Here is a 20,568-nt window from a genome sequence, read left to right as displayed (position 1 = left end):
GTTCAGGGGGCTGAGGAGTTTGTTTATTGTCGAGAAGAGTGCTTTTGGGTTTCCAGAGCCAGAGTGGATAATTTGAGAGTAGTAGGCGGAGCGGGCGCGGGAGAGGGCATCTTTGTAGTGTTGTAGGTGGTCCTTGTAGGCTTGAACTTATAAATGACTTAGGTGAGTTATAAGTGTGACAAGCATGTGCACGCGATTCTTCCCAGAAGAATGAGTGGTCACATTAGCTTGACGACTTAAAATGAGCGAGTTTTGTTTTCACGTTTGGGCCAGTTTTACGTGTTGTATCCCTAAGGAATGAAACGAACGTTTTCCTGACTTACAATTTTATTTGAAGTCACACATGCCTCAAAATACACTCACTTATATGGAATTGAACGCTGAATCCGAAAATGTAAGTGAAATTGCCTTGTTTTTTTCTTTAACATTATCTTCTATATATTCTAAATATATATCTGTGCAGTGTCTGTCTTGTGACTTGTGTTGTCTTGTCTTGTGTCACTGAACTACTCCCTCAAACTTTTGTGAAATCGTACTATTCCAACTTGTCCCACAGCGGGAGTATGCGCTCTACTAAGTGGCGTTCTCGTTACTACTGTTACGATCAATAGTACTTGGGAAGGAGAGCGGTGTATAGGTAGAGTACTGTTTGCATAATATTTTTCTTGCGGAAATTCCTGATAAGAAAAGGAGGGCGGTGTATAGGTAGAGTACTGTTTGCATATTATTATTATTATTATTATTTTTGCGGAAATTCCTTCTGGGAAAAGCACACTCATTTACAATAGAGATTTGCATTTTGTTGAATATGTTAGTGATCGCTATAAACGCAACCCACAAGAATCTCGTTTCAATGGAAGCCTTGCGATGTTTCGATGATTCTTTGTTCGAGGCAAAAAAGGAAAACGCGACCGATGACAGACTCCGTTCGTACAACGCGAAGTTTTGTGAACCGGAGGTGAGGGTGAATGTGATGAGACACTCATCCGCCGCTCGTTTGCTTTTCGCTTCATGTTCATCCACCGATGTGCTTTGGTTTCCCGGTTGTTGGAGGTTTTTGGAGCCGTCGCGATGGGAGTACATACTACATGTTCCCATTAACAAACTAGAACGGCACTCGGTAGAGAGCATACCTCCGCCAGGTGAACAGTTTAGGTTTTGTATACCAGAGTAGACCAGAAAATCACAACACAAAATCACATTTAATCAAAATCATCCGTTCAAAACTTTTTGAGATATCCTGCTTTGTATCGTTTTTGGTCCTATCTGCCAATGGTGAAGAATCACTTTTAAAATTCTACGATCCGGATCCGGATCTTCAACAAAATCGAATCGATTCTTCCTTGTCACACACACAACCTGTGCATCAGGTTTCGTCCAAATCCATCCATAACTTTGAGATATCCTGCTATGTATCGTTTTTGGCCCAACCTCCCAATTGTGAAGAATCACTTAGAAAAATAAATAATTCTCATATCCGAATCCATACGCAGATCTTCACCAAAATCGAATCGAATCGTCCTTGTCAGACACGCAACCTGTCCGCCAAGTTTCGTCCAAATTTGTCCACAACTTTTACAGATATCCTGCTATGCATAGTTTTTGGCCCTATCTCCCAATGCAATGGTGAAGAATCGCTTTAAAAATTCTAGTAGCCGGATCCGAATCCAGATCTTCACCAAAATCTAATCATTTCGTCATTGTCACTACATCTCTCCTTGTTACTACATACGCTACATCTCTCCCAAATTTCGTCCGAATCTGTCCTCAAATATTTGAGATATTTTATTCACAGAAAAAATAGGCAGGGGTGAAAATATAACCTCCATCCACCTTTGGTGGCGGAGGTAAATATCATTCTATATACGAGCAACGGTACCCGTTGGGAGGGAGGCCCAAATGAAAAGGCTAAATATTAGAAATTGAAGGCTTTTTTTCTTTTAAACGATTTATATAAACATCCGTTAAATCTCGATCGGTGCAGCCGTTTGTGCGGCACCCGGGAAAATAACGTCATGCGGGAGAAAGTATCAGCAGGATGTGGCAGTGTGGGAGTCCACGTTTCTGATCCTCCTTCATGCCGAAGTAGCCCACCACTTCTCCAAGCATTCCGCTCTTCAGATCCGCCATGACAGATTTAAGCTTGATACTGAAGACGCGTGCAGTTCGTCCTCCCAATGTCGTATGTACTCCCGATACGTGTTTCCTTCATTGTAAAAACTTCCAAATCAACAGTTAAAAGGATTTTGAGCCGATTGCTGTTACGGCCTTGGCAAGATCGATGGAGACAGCGATCTGTTAGCATATTCACTGCCCAAATAGCTATGTGGAATTCTCATGTGGAGATTAAACTAATCGTGTTCACAATCGCTATGTCGTATGTACTCCCGATATGTGTTTCTTCAGTTGAAATGGGTTAGAATTCTCTCAAGCAGGGATTCAACCCGTGTCCTTATAAAAGGTCTTTGTCCGAGGTCACCGAGTTTGATCGGTGCAGCTGTGCAGCGATCGGTGCAGCCGTTTGTGCGGCACCCAGGAAAACAACATCGTCACAATGAGAAGAATTAACGTTATGCGAACGTGAATGTTATGCGTGAGTCCAAACCTCAGAATGCTGGAGACTAAAGTTGAAATTGGGAAAACAAAATAGCCTATTTTACTCCTGGAGATCCCAGGATTATCCACCCAAAATATTGTTGAGATCGGTTCAGCAGTTTTTACGGTACCTTCGAACAGACAGACAGACGGACGGACGGACATTTGGTGAATTATAGTGAGATTATATATCGTTTATAGTCGTATCACTCAATAGCAAAGAATCACTTTAAAAGTTGAAAAAAATCATCGTATCCAGATTTAAAATATTCACCAAAATTGAATAAATTCGTCCTTGTCACACACACAACCTCTCCACCAAGTTTCGTCCGAATCCATCCAAAACTTTTTGAGATATCATGTTCACAGACCGGGGTGATAACATAACCTTCATCTGTCTTTAGTGAAGGAGGTAAATATGGACACTTTCATGGGAAGTGCGGTGGTATATATGGTGATGGTGAAGCCCTGTACTGTTTTATCTTTGATGGCAGTGGTTTTTTGAAGATGGTGAGCAGGACGAGGTGGAAAGGGTGAAACGCCTGAAATATCGTGGAGATGTGTGCTACAGGCAGGAGAAATACGAGGTGAGAATGCTCCTCAGATATTCAAATAAAACCAGAGAAATTTTGTTGTTGGGAAATCCTGATGAGCAAGAAAATCAGATCTCATGAGATGTTTTTTTCTTTCTTTGTACACAGGATCGAGGCTCATGGAGAGAATGAAGTGACAGGGTAGAAAGGAAACGGATGGAGAGTGGGGTAACACGTAAGGGAATGAATGAACAGGGAAAGATGAGAGAGAGAAGAGGAGACAAAACCTGATGATTGGATTCGGTTGTGTTAATGGGGGTAGCATCAGTTGCAGGTAGGGATGTGGGGGGTGGTGGGTAACATGAATTGATGCTGTAGTACCTGCTTTTGAAGCCCTAGAGGGAATACAAGAGTGGCAATTGGTAGAGTGCATACCTCCGCTAGGCTGAACAGCTTACGTTTTGTATCCCACTGATATGCTGGAGGATCTTGATCCTGACTTGGTCCAGAATCTAATTGGCTTGTCCATGTCACCTAACCAACTCATCCACCAGGTTTTGGCATAACTCGTTCACAACTTTTTGAAATAGCATGCTATATATCGGTTTTTGCCCCATCTCTCAATGGTGAGGAATCACTTTTTAAAAATTATCGTATCCAGATTCAGATGTTTACCAAAATTTACTAAACATGTCCTTGTCATGCACCCAACCTCTTCAAGTTTCATCCAAATCTGTCCACAACCTTTTGAGATATCCTGTTCACAGATGGGGTGAAAACATAACCTCCGTCCACCTTCGGTGACTGAGGTAATGAAGCCTTTTTCAGGCATTTCAAGTTATTTGCCAATTAAATGTGCATTTCGTGCATGGGTTTCCTCCATTTGTCAAAACACAGTTCTTTTTGCATGACTCGGCCGACCTTTGTCACAAATCCTGACTTGGGACCAGGTTCGCTGCAACCCCAACGAATACCAGAGCAGCAGAATATTTTACAATAACCAAGTGTGATTTGGCTAAATGGCCAATCCTGTGAATGCAACTGACTCAATTTGGCAAGGAACGACAAGAAGGACCGGTTATGAAAAAGAAAAATTTGAAATTAATGACATTTCGAATTTGCTAAGTACAGAGACAATTGTTTGCTCTAGGTTAATGGTGGAAAGGTTAAAGGTTTGCTCTAGGGAAAACAACAGAGCCAATTGTCTTCTCTGTGCCCAAATGATAGTAAAGCTCTAGGTCCTTACTGTCATTCATAGGCCCTGTATTTGTTTGTTTGCTTTTGTGTGTCGCACTACTACATTTCTGGCTCGATTACATCCAGACTTGCTACATCAGATCAGCATGACGACAATTAGTGTATAGGGGTGTTTTATCTCTTCCCGTGGTCTTGGGGTGGGAGGGAAAGGGGGAGGAAGATGATGCAAATTCTTTATGTAAATGTGTATCATGTAGCGCTGCCTACAGGTGCGAGAGGGTATTACAAGTCGCATCCATTACAGTACATACAGTATTTCTGGCCCCACGTTTTCCAGTGCCGTAAGGTGTTTTGAATTATAAACAGTAGGCATAATTTTGCTTCATGCACATAACCCAGGTTATTTTTTAATATTTTCGGGAGCGATTGAGGGAGCTGTCAGTTGCCTATACACCACCTAAATAAAGGTATGTGTCAAGAATGTGTTGCATGCTTGGAACAAGATCGCCCGTGGGTAGGTACTCTGCTCGTAAGAGCAATATACTGCATGTATTATAATGAATTGAACACAATGTTAAATCCCACAAAATAAAGTGATCTGACACAGTATCAAATGTTCGACATAATTAACTTGCACAGGGAATTTCAAGAAAGAATTATTGATTACATCTTTAAACTCCAGGATCCATCAAAGAACTACACTCCGTGATCTGCCAAAGAGACCATATCCATTGTGTTCATGGACATCACAGAGGAAAGACTTCCGTACTGGGATCAAAGGGTTGATTGACAATTGGATGAAGTGCTTTGAAGAGAATGGAGATTATGTAGAATACTGTGGCATGCATAAAGTTTGTCAGTGTCACTCTGGTTATTTTGTAAGTGTGGTGACAGAATCTTTGGGATGGCCTTTGTAACCCTACTGGCCTGTAGCAGCATAACCATTTGTAACTATGTAATTATCTTGTACTTTTAAGGCCGTTTGATTCTTCACCAAACGAGCAATATGAAGTTTACTGTTGGCAATCTACTGCTCTCCTCCTTATCTTAGGGGCCTTAGGTGGGCTTTCCAGATGGGATCCTTCCCACCTGCCCCAACCTAGAGTCCCTATATACAAGGAGTAGTGACAACTTGTAATGTGAAGGCATTTTGTTCCCATCGAGCAAGGCGCACTGAACCTGTGCCCATTGTCCATGAAGCATAATGTTTCAGTTTTCTAATCAATCTGTCTTTCTCTGTGCCCAAAAGGGAGATATTAGTTAATGTATTTTTACTTTCCTCCAAAGTGTCAAAATGAGCATACAATCAGGCAGGATTTATTTGACCTTAAAACATATAGGAGAAAACATGATAAAATTAAGTGTAATGTGCGACTAAGGTAAAAAAAACAACAACAATATTATGAATTCATTTTATGTTCCCAAGGATGAGACATTACATCGGGTTTTTTTTTCCAAGTTGAAAAATGAAATTCGCAGTCATTAATAATATACCGCTGTAAAGGCCGAGCCCATCCTGGACGTAACGCTGTAATAACATCCCAGACATAACGCTGTATTACTAAATCTGTCATCCCGATGCCGAGCATCTGGCATTAATGTTGTCGTTAATGTCCGTCGCCTACATACATCAGATAGTCAGATATATGGGTTATTGTGTTCAACTGCCGTTAGCACAGCGATAGAAAGGGTTGCATGCTGGATGCCAGGATGATGTGCACGTCTGTAGAGGCATAGCCTCGTGCCACACATAACACCGACAACCCATAATTATGTCCCAGACGTAACACCATAATGACGTCCCAGACCTATTGCCGTAATGACGTCCCAGGCGTAATGCCATAATGACGTCCCAGTCGTAATGCCTTAATTATACCCCAGAGGTATCGCCGTAAATGACGTCCCAGACGTAACGCCGTAAATGACGTCCCAGACGTAATGCCGTCCCAGACGTAATGCCGTAATGATGTCCCAGGGGTAACGCCGTAATGACGCCCCAGGGGTAACGCCGTAATGACGTCCCAGGGGTAACGCCGTAATGACGTCCCAGGGGTAACGCCGTAATGACATCCCAGGGGTAACGCCATGATGACGTCCCAAACATTAACGCCGTAATGACGTCCCAGATGTAATGCTATAATCATGTCTCAGACGTAATGCTGTAAATGATGTCCCAGACGTAATGCCGTAAATGATGCCCCAGACTTAATGCCGTAAATGATGTCCCAGACGTAATGCCGTAAATGATGTCCCAGACGTAATGCCGTTTAATGATGTCCCAGACGTAATGCCGTAAATGATGTCCCAGACGTAATGCCGTAAATGATGTCCCATACGTAACGCCGTAATGACGTCCCAGACGTAACGCCATAATGACGTCCCAGACGTAATGACGTCCCAGACGTAACGCCGTAATGACGTAAGTCCCAGACGTAATGACGTCCCAGACGTAATGCCGTAATGACGTCCCAGACGTAACGCCGTAATGACGTCTCAGACGTAATGCCGTAATGACGTCCCAGACGTAACGCCGTAATGACGTTCCAGACCTCATGCCATAATGATGTCCCAGTGAAAAGAGCGTGATTATTAACAGACAGACAGATGGATGGAAAAATCCGGATACTTTAAAACTGTATATAGATTACAAAAACATTAGAAAATGTTGAACAAATACATTTATCGTACATTGGATGTGAACCTGGGGTCCCAAACTTCCCATCATCATGAACTGTCAGTTCAAATGAGAACACTAAATAGGCCAAGCATGTTTTGGTAAACACAATCTGCCTAAACCCCGATGCAGGCCATTGCATGGTCGAATTGTAGCAATGATAGACAGTTTGCAGTTAGCAGCTTACTTGCTCACAGATCTCGTAGATCTTACATCGTGTAACCATTCTTGTATCATACAATGTACAAGCAAAATTACAAGAAAATTATATTCATGCCTGAAAATGTTGATGAAAACCGAGAATGCTAGTCCATCATCGTCTAACCGTGAAGCATTTACAAGATGTTTCTCACATTATGGTCAATGAAACGAGTCTGATTTTACAAGCTGAATGCTGCATTTTCCTTGTGCAGGAGGCCCTTAAATGGTACACCGATTGCATCCGTGTTGCGCCTGCCGCGAATGGTGTGGTCCGGCGAGACATGGTTGAGGGTAGGGCCCGTTGTTGGGTCAAACTTGGCTGTTACAAGAAAGCTCTGAAAGATGTTGCATCATTGGTATGTCAAAGCCACCACTGAATTCCCAAAAGTCTTCATATTAATGCTGTGTATTTTTCTTGTCTTGAAACGTGAGTCCTATTCGTCCACTACTTAAAAAATAATAACTTACACCTGAACAGCCAAGATGCAAGATGGAATTTTAATACAACTTACATTGCCTTACAATCACTATTATTGTGACTAACACCGCTAATGTTGTACTTGGTCCAGCGTGCAGATGCCACTTGCGAGATGCACATCATCTCCGCACTGGGTCTTTCAGTCGATATTTATCGGCAGTCCGGTAATCGGCGAGCAGAGTTGTTTGACCTGGTGCAGCTCATCTCACTGAACTCGACCAGCCCTTGGCTGTGGGTACACCTGGCACATGTGTACCAGAATCTGTCGCAAGAATCTCCTTGTCGATACAAGCAAAATGAAAACCTTGCTAAAGGAAACTCAACTCGTCGTGTAGACTTGCACATGGGGTTGGTGCGTAATTGCGACGACAGAGTCTCGGCAAACCTCGGTGACCAAGTGCCAGCGCCACATCTCGAAGGTGATAGTCAGAAACTGGTCAAAGTTGGAAACAAACTTTCTGGACAGCTTTGCTTCCAGAACAGCTTTGAAGATTCTGACATTTGGCTGGAATATAGAAACAATGAACCTGGACCTGTGGACCAATGGAGGCTATTTGCTTATGCATGTGTGGTTCGAGTAAAGTGAGTACTTGAGTCATTTTTCTATGTGAAACACCAATATGGTAGAATTTATTTTGAATATGGTGACTATGAGGTGAACTTGTACTGTATTGTACAGTATAAATACTACACTTCAGTCATTGTGCATTTTTACTTCTTAACTTGGAGGATATTATGATGATCTCCAACAAAGGTTTTTAACCAGATGTGAAGTGCAAAAAAAAGTTTGCTCTTGCAATGTCTCGTAATATTGAACAGCTCAAATACAACTGGTGTTCTATGAATTAACACTGTTAAAAATTTCCATTGCACAATTCCTGGTGAATTGTAATTTTGCAGTCCTTGAGTATTGTGCGTCCTTCTAGACTGCTCCTGCGTCAAATTGAGCAATCGCAAGCATCTTTTGTGCTCGACAAGAACTTGGAACTGCAGAAGGAAGTTGAAGCTATGCTGATGCAATCCACCATGTGTATGTGCGCAAGGACAGCTGTTGGAAAGGTAAGACATTTTTATGATTGTGTCGAAACCCTCTTACTTGATGGTTTCAGTGCTTCCTCCCCTTTTCTCCCTCTTCCTTTGCTGCTCAGTTTCTCTCAATTTAACCATGCGTAAGCAAATAGCGTTCTTCTATGAGCCTCGCTCTTGGGTCATGCACCAACTTGGGGATTCTCCATCCCCTGCCTTTCATTTCTTTTTGGTACTATAGTTGGGTTAGCTTTTCTTGTATGTTTGTTGGTTCACGAGTTATCAAGTGACAACTATATTCATCATGGTTGTGCGTCTCTGTCTGTCTGCAGCATAACTACCCGATGATATCATCCGATCTTGATGAAACTTGGGTGGGAGGTTGATATCATGATCTAGTTGTGTCCTGCCTAGAGTGGGCGTATTGCGCCCATTGTGGGCGGAGCCACGCCCGAAAAAGATGTCTTTTTAGGGGGTAATCAATTTCAAGCTACATCTTCTCTGAGGGAGTTGGTGGAATCTGACAGGGGTTTCGATATTTGGTTAGGCCAATGTCATGTGTCTAGCCCCACAGAGCTCGATTTTTCATTTTCGCCCCAAGGTCAAGGTCACAAGGTCACAAAATTTAGAAAAGTCGATTTTTGATGGTTTTATTACATCGTTCGCTTCCTGATAGGGTGAAATGTCGTACATGATCTTATATTATCACATTCATCATGAAATACAAGTTTTCCAACAAATTTCAGAATCTTCCACCTTTGACCTTTGAAGGTCACAAAGGTCAAATTTTCAAAGTTGTCGGAATCGAACCGAATTTTCGGTATTGTGTCGATAACTAACCTCATAACTGATTATGGTCCCGATTTGATGCATGAATCGTCGATGATCACGACGATCATGACGATCGACTTGATAGTCCGTCCTTTGTCATTGAATACCGCTCGCTCGTGAACCATCGTCGTCTCCTGACTTGTTTCTAAATAAAATATAATATTTATTTCTTATTTCTGAGATATTTTTTATAATATCCCTGTTCTAACGAATATATTATTTATTTCTTAAGAAGAAATTTATTATTTATTTCTTATAAATAATATATTATTTATTTCTTTAGAACTTCCTTGTGTCGCTGCCATTTTGCCGCACCAACAATTGGGTTTGCCTGAAAGGCTCATTTAAAAGGAATCCTGTTTCATAACCTGTGAAGTATTGCATCCCATCAAAGCATACAGACCGACATTAACCGCTTGCTGTCAGATCGTGAGTGATGAGCGGTAACCACATGGGTGTGGTTGCATGCTATCAAGTGGTTGCCATCCGCACGAATATGCGGTGCACTCTGGAGAAATTCTCTTGCAGACAAGGCATCCCTGAGTAATTATTAGGTCTACCCACATGCTTTGTAATGCCTCTCAGGTGTATACATTTTTTCCCCACGCACACAAAGCTAGGGTTGAGCCAATGGTGTTGGTCAGTATCAGTCAGAAGAAACAAGGCTAATTGTGATTTTTAGCAAGGCCAGTGTTCCGAGAGATTGCAAATGTGTGATAGCATTGTGTAGCCCTTTGCTTTCTCTGTTTTATCACTCAATATACAATCTGACCCCTAAGGTTGCCCGTAACAGATTTTTCACCCAAAATAGGTAGGATCATTGTCAGTTTATGGTGTATAAAGAATGTATACACATATTTTTACCAAATATTTCCATCTTCTTGGCAAGGATATTAAATTCCTCATACAATGGTATAAAAACTATGCACTCATGATAAATATAATGGCCACAATGAATTTTCAAATGTTATAGAAATAAGTGCCCCAAAGCCGCTCAAAATGATTTTTTTTTCAGTCGTATAGTTTATATTTAATTATTCAAAAACATCATGCACCCAAATAGCATCGTTCATCAATCATTTGTCCCAAAAACATCATGTATTCATCACGTATTTCGAATTTCAGTATAACATACAGGCCACATTATTCCAGAAATGTGGCACGAAAGCATGTGCCAGAGGAATAGACATCGGGAAAATAGCAAAGTCAGTTGGCACACATGTTTGTCAGCCTCTCATTAGCATGCGTGCTCTACAGGATGTGATACAGTCAGCACGTTTTCAGGCATAGGAAAACGAAGTGCACTCAAAATCATCAGTACCAACATCGAGATACAGAACGCTTTCACCCAGTTGGGAAAGAAATGGGATGTTAGTGACAAGCTCATAATTAAGTTGGAGAAATTCACGAAATTAAGTATGAAGTATGAAGAGATTAAGTATGAAGCTAAATCTGGTGGAACAAAATGAACGATTGAGATATTACCTATTCTGTGCCAAAAATGTGACATCGAGAGACAGCAAGACAGCAACTGCCACCTTCCAAAGATTGTTTGTGCAAGCATACACTATGGGCCGTTCAAGCTGCCATCTGGAAGGTGGGTCTGTAGAAGAACCCAAAGGTACCTAGTCCAATTGGGAGAGGCTGGTGCTGGCTGGGAGACTCAGGATGGACATGTACAGCTGGCAGTAGACTGGATGGACAGATAACCCACACTTCAAGCTGTGCTGGAGCTACTGTCTTGTACTTGTCCCAAAAGCTGCAAGCTACCCAAATATGTAGGCATGGCCAGTGGCCTCAATTGCATGGAAATGTGCAAACTCAGCACCTGTGACAATCAGCAAACAGCTGTTGAGAGTGATGACATTTCTGCCAAAGATGAGCCATGTGATGATGAGGACGATGACTTCTGAATCATTCCTTCAAGTATACAGTGCATTCAGAAAGTATTCAGACCCCTTCACTTTTTCACATTTTGTTATGTTGCAGCCTTATGCTGAAATCGTTTAAATTCATTTTTTCCCTCATCAATCTACACGCAATACCCCATAATGACAAAGAGAAAACAGGATTTTAGAAAGTTTTGCAAATTTATTAAAAAGATAAAACTGAAATATCACATTGACATAAGTATTCATACCCTTTGCTATGACACTTGAAATTTAGCTCAGGTGTCTCCCATTTCTCTTGATCATCTTTGAGATGTTTCTACACCTTGATTGGAGTCCACCTGTGGTAAATTCAATTGATTGGATATGATTTGGAAAGGCACACACCTGTCTATATAAGGTCTCACAGCTGACAATGCACATCAGAGCAAAAACCAAGCCATGAGGTCGAAGGAACTGCCTACAGAGCTCAGAGACAGGATTGTGTCGCGGCACAGATCTGGGGAAGCCTACAAAAAAATATCTGCTGTATTGAAGGTTCCCAAGAGCACAGTGGCCTCCATAATTCTTAAATGGAAGAAGTTTGGAACTCCCAGGACTCTTCCTAGAGCTGGCGGCCCAGCCAAACTGAGCAATCGGGGGAGAAGGGCCTTGGTAAGAGGTGACCCAGAACCCGATGGTCAATCTGGCTGAGCTCCAGAGATCCTGTGTGGAGATGGGAGAAACTTCCAGAAGGACAACCATCACTGCAACACTCCACCGATCTGGGCTTTATGGCAGAGTGGCCAGACGGAAGCCAAACAGTTCAATCTTGGTTTCATAAGACCACAGAATCTTGTTTCTCACAGTCTGAGAGTCCTTTAGGTGCTTTTTTGCAAACTCCAAGCGGGCTTTCATGTGTCTTTCACTGAGGAGAGGCTTCCGCTGTTCACCACCATCTCTTGTCTTCCCCCATCCAAAACCTTGATCTCTTCTACCCCTGTTAATTCACCCCAGATCCACTTTTCTGAAATCCGACTTCTTTCCTGGAAGTCGTTGCAGTGTCCTTGTGTTTTATACTTCTCCCCCCTCCCCCCTTCCCACGCCTCCTCCCCCCAAGCCCTCTCCCTCCCACAGATCTCCCGATGTCCCTGCTCTCAAATGTTGTACTTGTGTGCTTACCCCTCTCTCCCCATCTTGTCTACCGCTCCCTTTATTTTGTCTTATGTGTCCGTCCGTTTGTTTTTGTCATTAATGTTAGCTCTTACACGAGCCTCGATGTTGTATTTAAAAAAAAAAAAAAAAGACTTTTTGGGGTCTGGCTCAAGGACTAATTTTATTTAAATCGAATGTTATATTTTGAGCACGAATCAGAACATGAATCGGAAAACAAACCTGGAGTCTCGCAATACTTTGGCTCTGAGTTTGAGTTGCACACGTGCAGAGGAGTGAGATAATTTTTTTTTTGTCTGCCGAGCAAGCAAACAAACTTGAAAATCATTCCAAACAGGCAACTTACTGTTTTTAAGAACGTCATAAAGGACACGTACAACAGGCACGAAGAACTAATGTAACGTGTTAAATAAGATAGTGTCGAAAATACTGCATGAACACCGGAAAACTTACATTGTTATGCCTCGGCTGATGAAGTTTCCAGAGGCATTATGTTTTTGGGTTGTCCATCCGGCTGTCCGTCCGTACGCGATAACTTAAGAACGGCTGAAGGGATCCAAGTCAAACTTTGGTACAAGTATGTATAATGATGCAAAGGTTAACTTATTAGATTATGGGGCCAAGGGGTCAAAGGCAGAGGTTCTGTTAAATGAAATACTGTCAGCACGCTAACTTATGAACAAAGTGATGGGATTTTGACCAAACTTGGTATGAGTATATATTGTTACGTTTTTTAGGGGGTAGACAATGATTACCTTAGAACCAGGTAAAATGTGTTGGTCGGTGCTCCGAATGTTGTGTAGAAACCTTGATGTAAATAAGTCAGCTCCGTGTGTTCAGGTTAAGTGTATCTTCGTCCCCATGGGAGGAGTAAAAATAAAAATAAATAAATAAATAAAAAAACCCACCTTTAGAGGCCATTTTTCGTCCCCATGGGAGGAGTGGGGTATGTTAATTAGTTCAGGGATTATGGGTAATTTATGCCCTGTATGTCGTTACCTCTGTACTTTATTCCTATGTCCCTTTTGGCACCACACCATAGACAACAGCCAAAATCGCCCATTAAACACCCCTAATTAATAAAACCACCGGAAGTCGGGCATGAAGCACTGCCGCTGATAACCCTGACTTTGGAAGCACACAGGACGAAAGATCTGTGAGGCCACGCCCCGAGGAGCCGTGATTGGGCAGGGTTTGATTGACAGAAAGGGCGGGTAAGATGGAACTCGCTGATAGGGTCGGGACGGAGATGTATTGAGATGACGTCAGAGCCTGAGGAACAAAAGACTGTGTTCCTGACATTTTGTCCTCTTACGCATGGAGAGTTCAGAACGCTCTGACCGACATTTAGTCTCTTGTGCCTTGTCGTTCTGAAGCCAATAGCGAACGGTCGCACTGGACCTTGAATGAATGGGGGACTTTGCTCTTTGGCTCAAGGAAGCTCATCGCCGACCGGCAGTGTTCCGAGAACTTGCTTGTGGTGGGGAGGCGAAAGCCACGGCCCGGGAACTGCGGTTCTCCGTGCAGTGGGTGGGTGGACGAGCACGGTGTGGAAGAGCGGGCTGCACGCCTGCCGTTCGCTTCGGGCGTAAGGCCTGTTTCGTGCCCACGAGCGCGACCGAGTGAACAAGGGCGCTTTGAGGCCTGGTTCCGTGCACGGACTTCGCGCCAAGGCGTGTGTTCCTGCGCACGGACCTCTGGGACCCGTTTCACGGACGGATGAGACCCCACCGGCCAAGTTGAGTTAAGTGCACACAGACGCATATTTATTTTTAGTTATTTTATCCCATCGTCTGTTTTCGAGTCTGTTTGTGGGACGTCCCAATTTAGGAATTTAGTTTTTTCGTGCGTTTTCTTTGTACCGGCATTTTATTAAATAAACCTGTTTATTTTTGTACATTTTTTGTACATTAGCCTGGTGTTGGCTTAGCGGTTAGGGTGCTGGCTTGGGATCCTTATATCCTGGGTTCGAATCCCGGTCAATCGCTGAATTAATGCTAGGGGGGTTGACTCAGCCTGTCATCATTCCGAGGTCGGCAAATTGAGTACCAGTTCACTGGTAATTCCCTGTGTGTCGCAAGAGGCAACTAACAGGGTTGGCGGCAGGAAGGGCATCCGGCCATAAAACATTGCTTCAAAAAGGGGACCACGGTGCCCGAAAAAAGGCCAACTCATGCTCTGCGGGGAAAAATGGCCTCTAAAGGTGGTATATATTGTTACGGACACGGCTAGGATGTTGATTGGCCGAGCGGATGGCCGCCGCGCCCGAACAGTTACCCCGACTAACCCGATTCCTGGACGTTGGCCAAAATCGCGCCACAGATATTCAATATGGAAACCTCTAAAGCGACCGAATGTAAAGAGGAAGAAGAAGACGTACAGAAGAATAACAGGATTTATTATTTACACACACTATAGCAAAAGGAGCAGTCAAGGTTATATACAGGGAAAATGGAAAAAGCAGGTGACACAGTGAAAATACTAGCTTAACTATACAAGCTTAACTTAACCCAGGGACAGAACAAACAAAACAAACTCACGTACACAAGAAGGATGGAAAGGCAGGAATGAATGCTCGAAGGAGGAATGGGAAGGTTCAGCTGGGGCAGATGGTTCGGGCTTGATGCCGCACGGGACGTCGGGCTGGACCTCGATGGCCACCGATGCCACCGCAATCTGGTTCCCGCGGGGTAACGGGTCGAAGCTGCCTGGTGGAGTCAACGCTGCTTGTGGAGCCCAAAGCTGCTGGTTCTCTGGCTCAACTCTTTCTTGGAACCTCTCTGGCGCAACTCTTTCTTGGAACCTCTGGCGCAACTCCTTCTTGGAACCTTTGGCGCAACTCTTGTAATTCACCTCTCCCTCTCTTGCTTAGTCCAACAACTTCTCGGCTTTCGCGCGCGCGCTTTATAGCGCCTCAGGCGATCAAGCCGCTGGTGTCCAGGACACGCCCATCGGTCAGCTCGCCTCGGCCCTGATTGGTCGGCACGGCCCTCTGGCTCCGCCCTTGATGACGATGGGCGGGCACGCCCTTCTTCCCCGAGCTGACCACGCCGTAATGGCGGCAAATGCAGTTGGCAGTGGAGGTTTTGGGAATGGGAATGAAAGGGGATCTATCTATTTGAATTCGGTGCAATGAAGTATTAATTAATGGAAGACAAAGCCTTAACCTAATACACAGAATAAGGAAATAAACTACTGAACAGGGATATATGGTGTCCTTCGTGTATGCTTTATGGAATTAACTACGGGAACGCCCTTTGACCTTTATACAACACTGGAGTAAGGAGGGCGATATTTTACAACAATTTACACAACAACAAAAAAAACAAACCATTCTCATATCCACAACAATATATTGTTGCGAATATCGAATTACGGCGCTCCCCTTACCGAGGGAGGTTTAATCCCCTCGTCTATTAAGCTGGCCGTCCGAGTCCTAGAAGATATCGCGCCCCTTTGCGGGGTTGAGATTGACCAGGGTGACTGGTCAACGGGTTCCCAGATACCTTTGCCAACCTCTCCGCAAAGCAGGACGATACTTCTGCTCGAGCCACGGACAAGATGGAAGATTGCCGAGCGGTTTAGCAATCCGAAGCTCGAGCCGTTAGCAATAAAACTAACCCGATTCTGAGCGGTTCTAATCGTGCCACAGGTACTCAATGGGGAAAAGACAAAGACGATCGGACGAGAGGAAACCAAAAGGTAAGGAAAGAACAAATATGATTTATTAACTACACTAAAAGAAGAAACGAAAGGCAAGAATATACAAAAGAAGGAAATAAAAGGACACAGGGCAACCTTATACACTCTTATATAACACGCCCAGGACAATACAAACACACTTACACGAATGGGGTGGTGGTGGTGGGAAGGAAGAGAAGGGTCCAAGCAGATGGTTCCAGGCTCCGGGTCCGCCGTGAAGAATGGCAGGCAGCTGGTGTCGTTGGCGCGTGACCGGACCTTATAATTATGCGGGGGACTGGGATGCCGCGTACGTAATCTTCGTGCCAACTCTCTCTCGCCCAACGTTCGTCTCAGAGGGTACCCTCGCGCAGGTTGCTCCAGCAACGTGACAATCAATCGAGCACTCCCCGCGCAGTTCGTTCACAATCAGCATCCTCCGGCACAGTCCGTTACAATCAGCATCCCCCGGTGCAGTCCGTCAAAGGGCTTCGCGCTCGTGCTTATATCATCGCGCGTCGAAATCAAGCCACCTTCATAGGGCTATACCCACTAACGAGCTCACCTCAGCCCTGGCTGGTCAGCGAGGGCTCACTGGCTTCACCCTCGACGGCTCGTGGGCGAGGCCACACCTCTTCCCGTGGCTCCGCCCCTTCTTTCCTCGAGCCGACCGCATGTTCAATGGTGTTTGGAGCGAGCGCTAAGGCAGCGACGACGGCAATAAGATTATGTGAGAGCATTGGGAAGGAAAACCCCCGTCTGTAGGTGCTACTGGCACTTTGGAGAGAGAGAGATTGGGGGTAATTGAAGGGGCCTAGGTTATTTGATTAATGCAACGCAGATTCAACAATTGGGAACAGATCCTTAACTAGAACACATACTAATGAGATAACTAAAGAAGAAGCCTATGGGGTCCGACGTGTTCCAATATGACCTAACTAGGGTGTGACCTTTGACCTTTTTACACAAAAATGGGAATATTTACAGGGGATTATTTATAAGGGAATATTACAGATATTTACAAAGTGGAGGGTTCTAAAAACCGCAACAATATATATATATACAGTAATACCCCGGCCTACGTCATTAATTGGTTCCATAAGCCGTGACATAACTCGGTTTTTGACGTAAACCGGGCGGAATGCCTTTTAGCTCTTTCACGAGCCTCGATCTTGTATCCCCCCCAAAAAAAAAAAAGCCTTAAAATGAAGACAAACACCATAAAACTTGAGTAAATAACTCGCGAAAGTATATATCGCTAAACCTTAAAGAACACTGCAAACACATTTTAGTCATATTTTTTAATGAGTAATGAACACAATTAATAAATGAATATATATATATATACACACACAACAACAACAACAACAACAGGCATTTTAAGGCCATTTTCCCCGCAAGAGCAGGGGTTAGCCTTGCGGTTCCCATGGCAATCTTCTCCATTTTGCCCTATTTTCTGCATCTCCCCTTGTTAACCCCCTTCCCCGCATTTCTTCTTCGACCATCTTTAGCCAAGTCTTTCTCGGTCTTCCCAGTCCTCTACTTCCTTCTACATTCATTTCCATCACTCTTCTCAACCAGTCACTTTCATCCTTCCTCAACACATGACCAAACCATCTCAACCTGTTTCTCTTCACAGCATCCATCACAGGCTCTATTCCCATCATCTTTCGCAATTCATCATTTGTCTTCCTCTCTCTCAACGATACTCCACACATCCACCGAACCATTCGCATTTCCACCCTTTCCAGCCTTCGTTGCTGCTCTACGTTCATTACCCATGTCTCACTCCCATAAATCATAACACTTCTCACACATGCAGCATACACCTTTCCCTTCAGCTTCAACGACACTCCCCTCCTCGTCAGCACGCCATTCAGTTCCCGAAACTTCTTCCATGCACATCTCACTCGAGGAACCGTTGCCGAGTCTGATCCATCTTCTCCATTCAGCATGTCTCCGAGGTAACAAAATGTTTTCACACCTTCCAGCTTCACGCCATCTCCAAGATCCAACTCAACATTTCCTCCATCTGCAGCTCCCTCTGTGCACACCTTACACTTGAATGTAGCTGCCACACTGGTTAATGACCCTCTCAAACCACTACATTTTTGATGAACCCACTCAGCGCACATTGTACATTGAATGGAATTCACTCCGACACCCTTCCTGCACACAGCACACGGCCATTTCCCAGTTCTTTCCACCTCACCACATGCTTTACCACTTGCCATCACCTTCGTTTTTCCGATATTCACCTTCAGACCTTTTGTCTCCATACATTCCTTCCACTTGTTCATCTTCTCCTTCAGTCCATCCATACTTTCTGCAATCAACACCAGATCATCTGCATTCAACAACTCCCATGGTAAACCCTCCTTTACGTTCTGAGCCAGCACCTCCATCACAGCTACAAATAGTAGTGGACTTAGTACCGACCCCTGATGCACTCCCACCTTCACCTCAAACTCACCACTGTTCCCGTCCTTCGTCCTTACAGCTGTGCGCGCTCTTTTCTACATTGCCATCACTACTCTGATCAACCATTCCTCCACTCCTAACTTCCTCAATGCCCATGTCACTACTTCACGTGGAACCCTATCAAATGCTTTCTCCAGATCAACAAACCCAAGAAACAACTTCTTCCTCTTCTCCATATACTTCTCCTGCAACTGCCTCACAATAAAAAGCGTGTCTGTCGTTCCTCTTCCTGGCATAAATCCAAACTGCATTTCGTCAATCTTCACTTTCTTCCTTATCCTCCTCTCCAACACCCTTTCCAATACCTTCATTCCATGCTCCAATAACTTTATCGCTCGATACGAGCCACACTCCAGCAGGTCACCTTTCCCTTTGCATAGAGGGACGAGGGTACTCAGTTCCCAATCCACTGGAATGCGGCCTTCTTTCACCACCAGATTGCAGATCTCTGTCATTCTCTTCACACCCCAATTTCCCGCTGCCTTCAACATATCTCCCACAACTCCCGTCGGCCCTCCCGCTTTTCTACTCTTCATTGCTTTTATCGCTTCCTCAACTTTCTTCTCAGTTATCTTCTCTGTCGGTCCTAAAACTGGGTTACTCTCTATGTTGCCATCCCATTCATTCTCTGCATTCAACAGTATTTCCATATATCTCTTCCATCTTCCTTTAATTCCATCTGGGTCCACAACGATTTGTCCCACTTCATCCTTCAAGCAACTCACCCCCATCACATCACACCTCTCTTTCGCTATCTGCTTTGCAATCCTGAATACCGCTCTCTGACCCTCTTCCAAATCCAAGCGTTCTCCGAACATTTTCCTACATGCCTCCTGTGCCTTTGCTACCTCTTTGTTTGCAGCCTTCTTGGCTGCCTTATAACTTTCATGCTCTGCCTTTTCTGCCCCCATACCCTTCGCCTTCTGCCACTCCTTGAACTTTTTCCTCTTCTCGTCAATCTTCTTTCCAATTTCATCATCCCACCACCATGTTTCCGAGTGCCTCGGTGGTCCTTTTGTCCATCCACATACCTCACCAACGGCTCCCAACAGACTATCTTTCATTGACATCCAACCACTTTCAAGCTCAATCACATCATCCTCTACCAATCTACCATACTCAGCCTCTCTTTTAATGCCTCCCTCACTGTCACCTCTTTCAACCTCCACACCTTCATTCTCGGTTGGTACTTCACCCGCCGAGCTCTCCTCGCACCTTTCACCCTTATGTCGCAGACAACCAAGTGGTGCTGTGAAACAGCCTCCTCCCCCGGGATCACCTTTGTGTCCCGGAGGTGCCCCCTATCTCGCCTACGCACCAGCAGATTGTCAACGGTTGTCGTCGACCCACCTGATGTGTATGTAACAAGCTTATTATCCTCTTTCTGGAACTGGGTATTACAAATCAACAAATCAGCTCCATCAGCAGACTCCAATATCCTTTCACCTTCTCCATTTCTCACACCATATCCGTAACCCCCATGAACTCGTTCAAAACCGTCCATACTCCTTCCCACATGTCCATTTAGGTCTCCTCCTACCACAACAACTTCCTCATCTTTCACGTTTTCCATCAGCTTCTCTATAGCACACCAAAACTTGTCCTTCTCTTCATCGCTCCGACCAACCTGCGGAGCATATCCCGAGATAATGTTCACCAAGAGCTTTCCAATCATCATTTTCACCATCATCAACCTTTCACTCACTCTAGTCACACTCGCCACACTGTCTACACACTCCTCAGAAAACAGGACACCAACACCATTCACGCCCTCCGGGCACCCTTGCCACACAAACTTGTATTTCTGTCCCTGCCTACCCTTCACCATTC

The 20,568-nt window shown here is 44.3% G+C and overlaps 1 protein-coding gene across 2 annotated transcripts in view; it reads left to right on the top strand.

The window, feature by feature from the left end:
* The first annotated feature begins 771 nt into the window (after window positions 1-771).
* Window positions 772-20,568, top strand: part of C2H8orf76 (chromosome 2 C8orf76 homolog) — a 24,535-nt gene continuing 4,738 nt past the window's right edge. The window contains exons 1-5 of one of the 2 annotated variants that reach the window (XM_068108346.2): window positions 773-958; window positions 3,090-3,182; window positions 7,413-7,556; window positions 7,770-8,260; window positions 8,605-8,737. In XM_068108346.2, coding sequence (XP_067964447.1) covers window positions 809-958; window positions 3,090-3,182; window positions 7,413-7,556; window positions 7,770-8,260; window positions 8,605-8,737 — 1,011 coding nt within the window. In that variant the 5' untranslated portion in view covers window positions 773-808. Of the gene's footprint in view, window positions 959-3,089; window positions 3,183-7,412; window positions 7,557-7,769; window positions 8,261-8,604; window positions 8,738-20,568 lie in introns of both variants that reach the window. The other variant, XM_068108347.2, reaches the window with a different exon arrangement.

This window comes from Myxine glutinosa, chromosome 2, assembly GCF_964187855.1.
Source record: "Myxine glutinosa chromosome 2, kmMyxGlut1.1, whole genome shotgun sequence".
Lineage (NCBI taxonomy): Eukaryota > Metazoa > Chordata > Myxini > Myxiniformes > Myxinidae > Myxine > Myxine glutinosa.
Note: the sequence above shows the minus strand (reverse complement) of the source record. Positions and strands in the feature narration are given on the sequence as shown.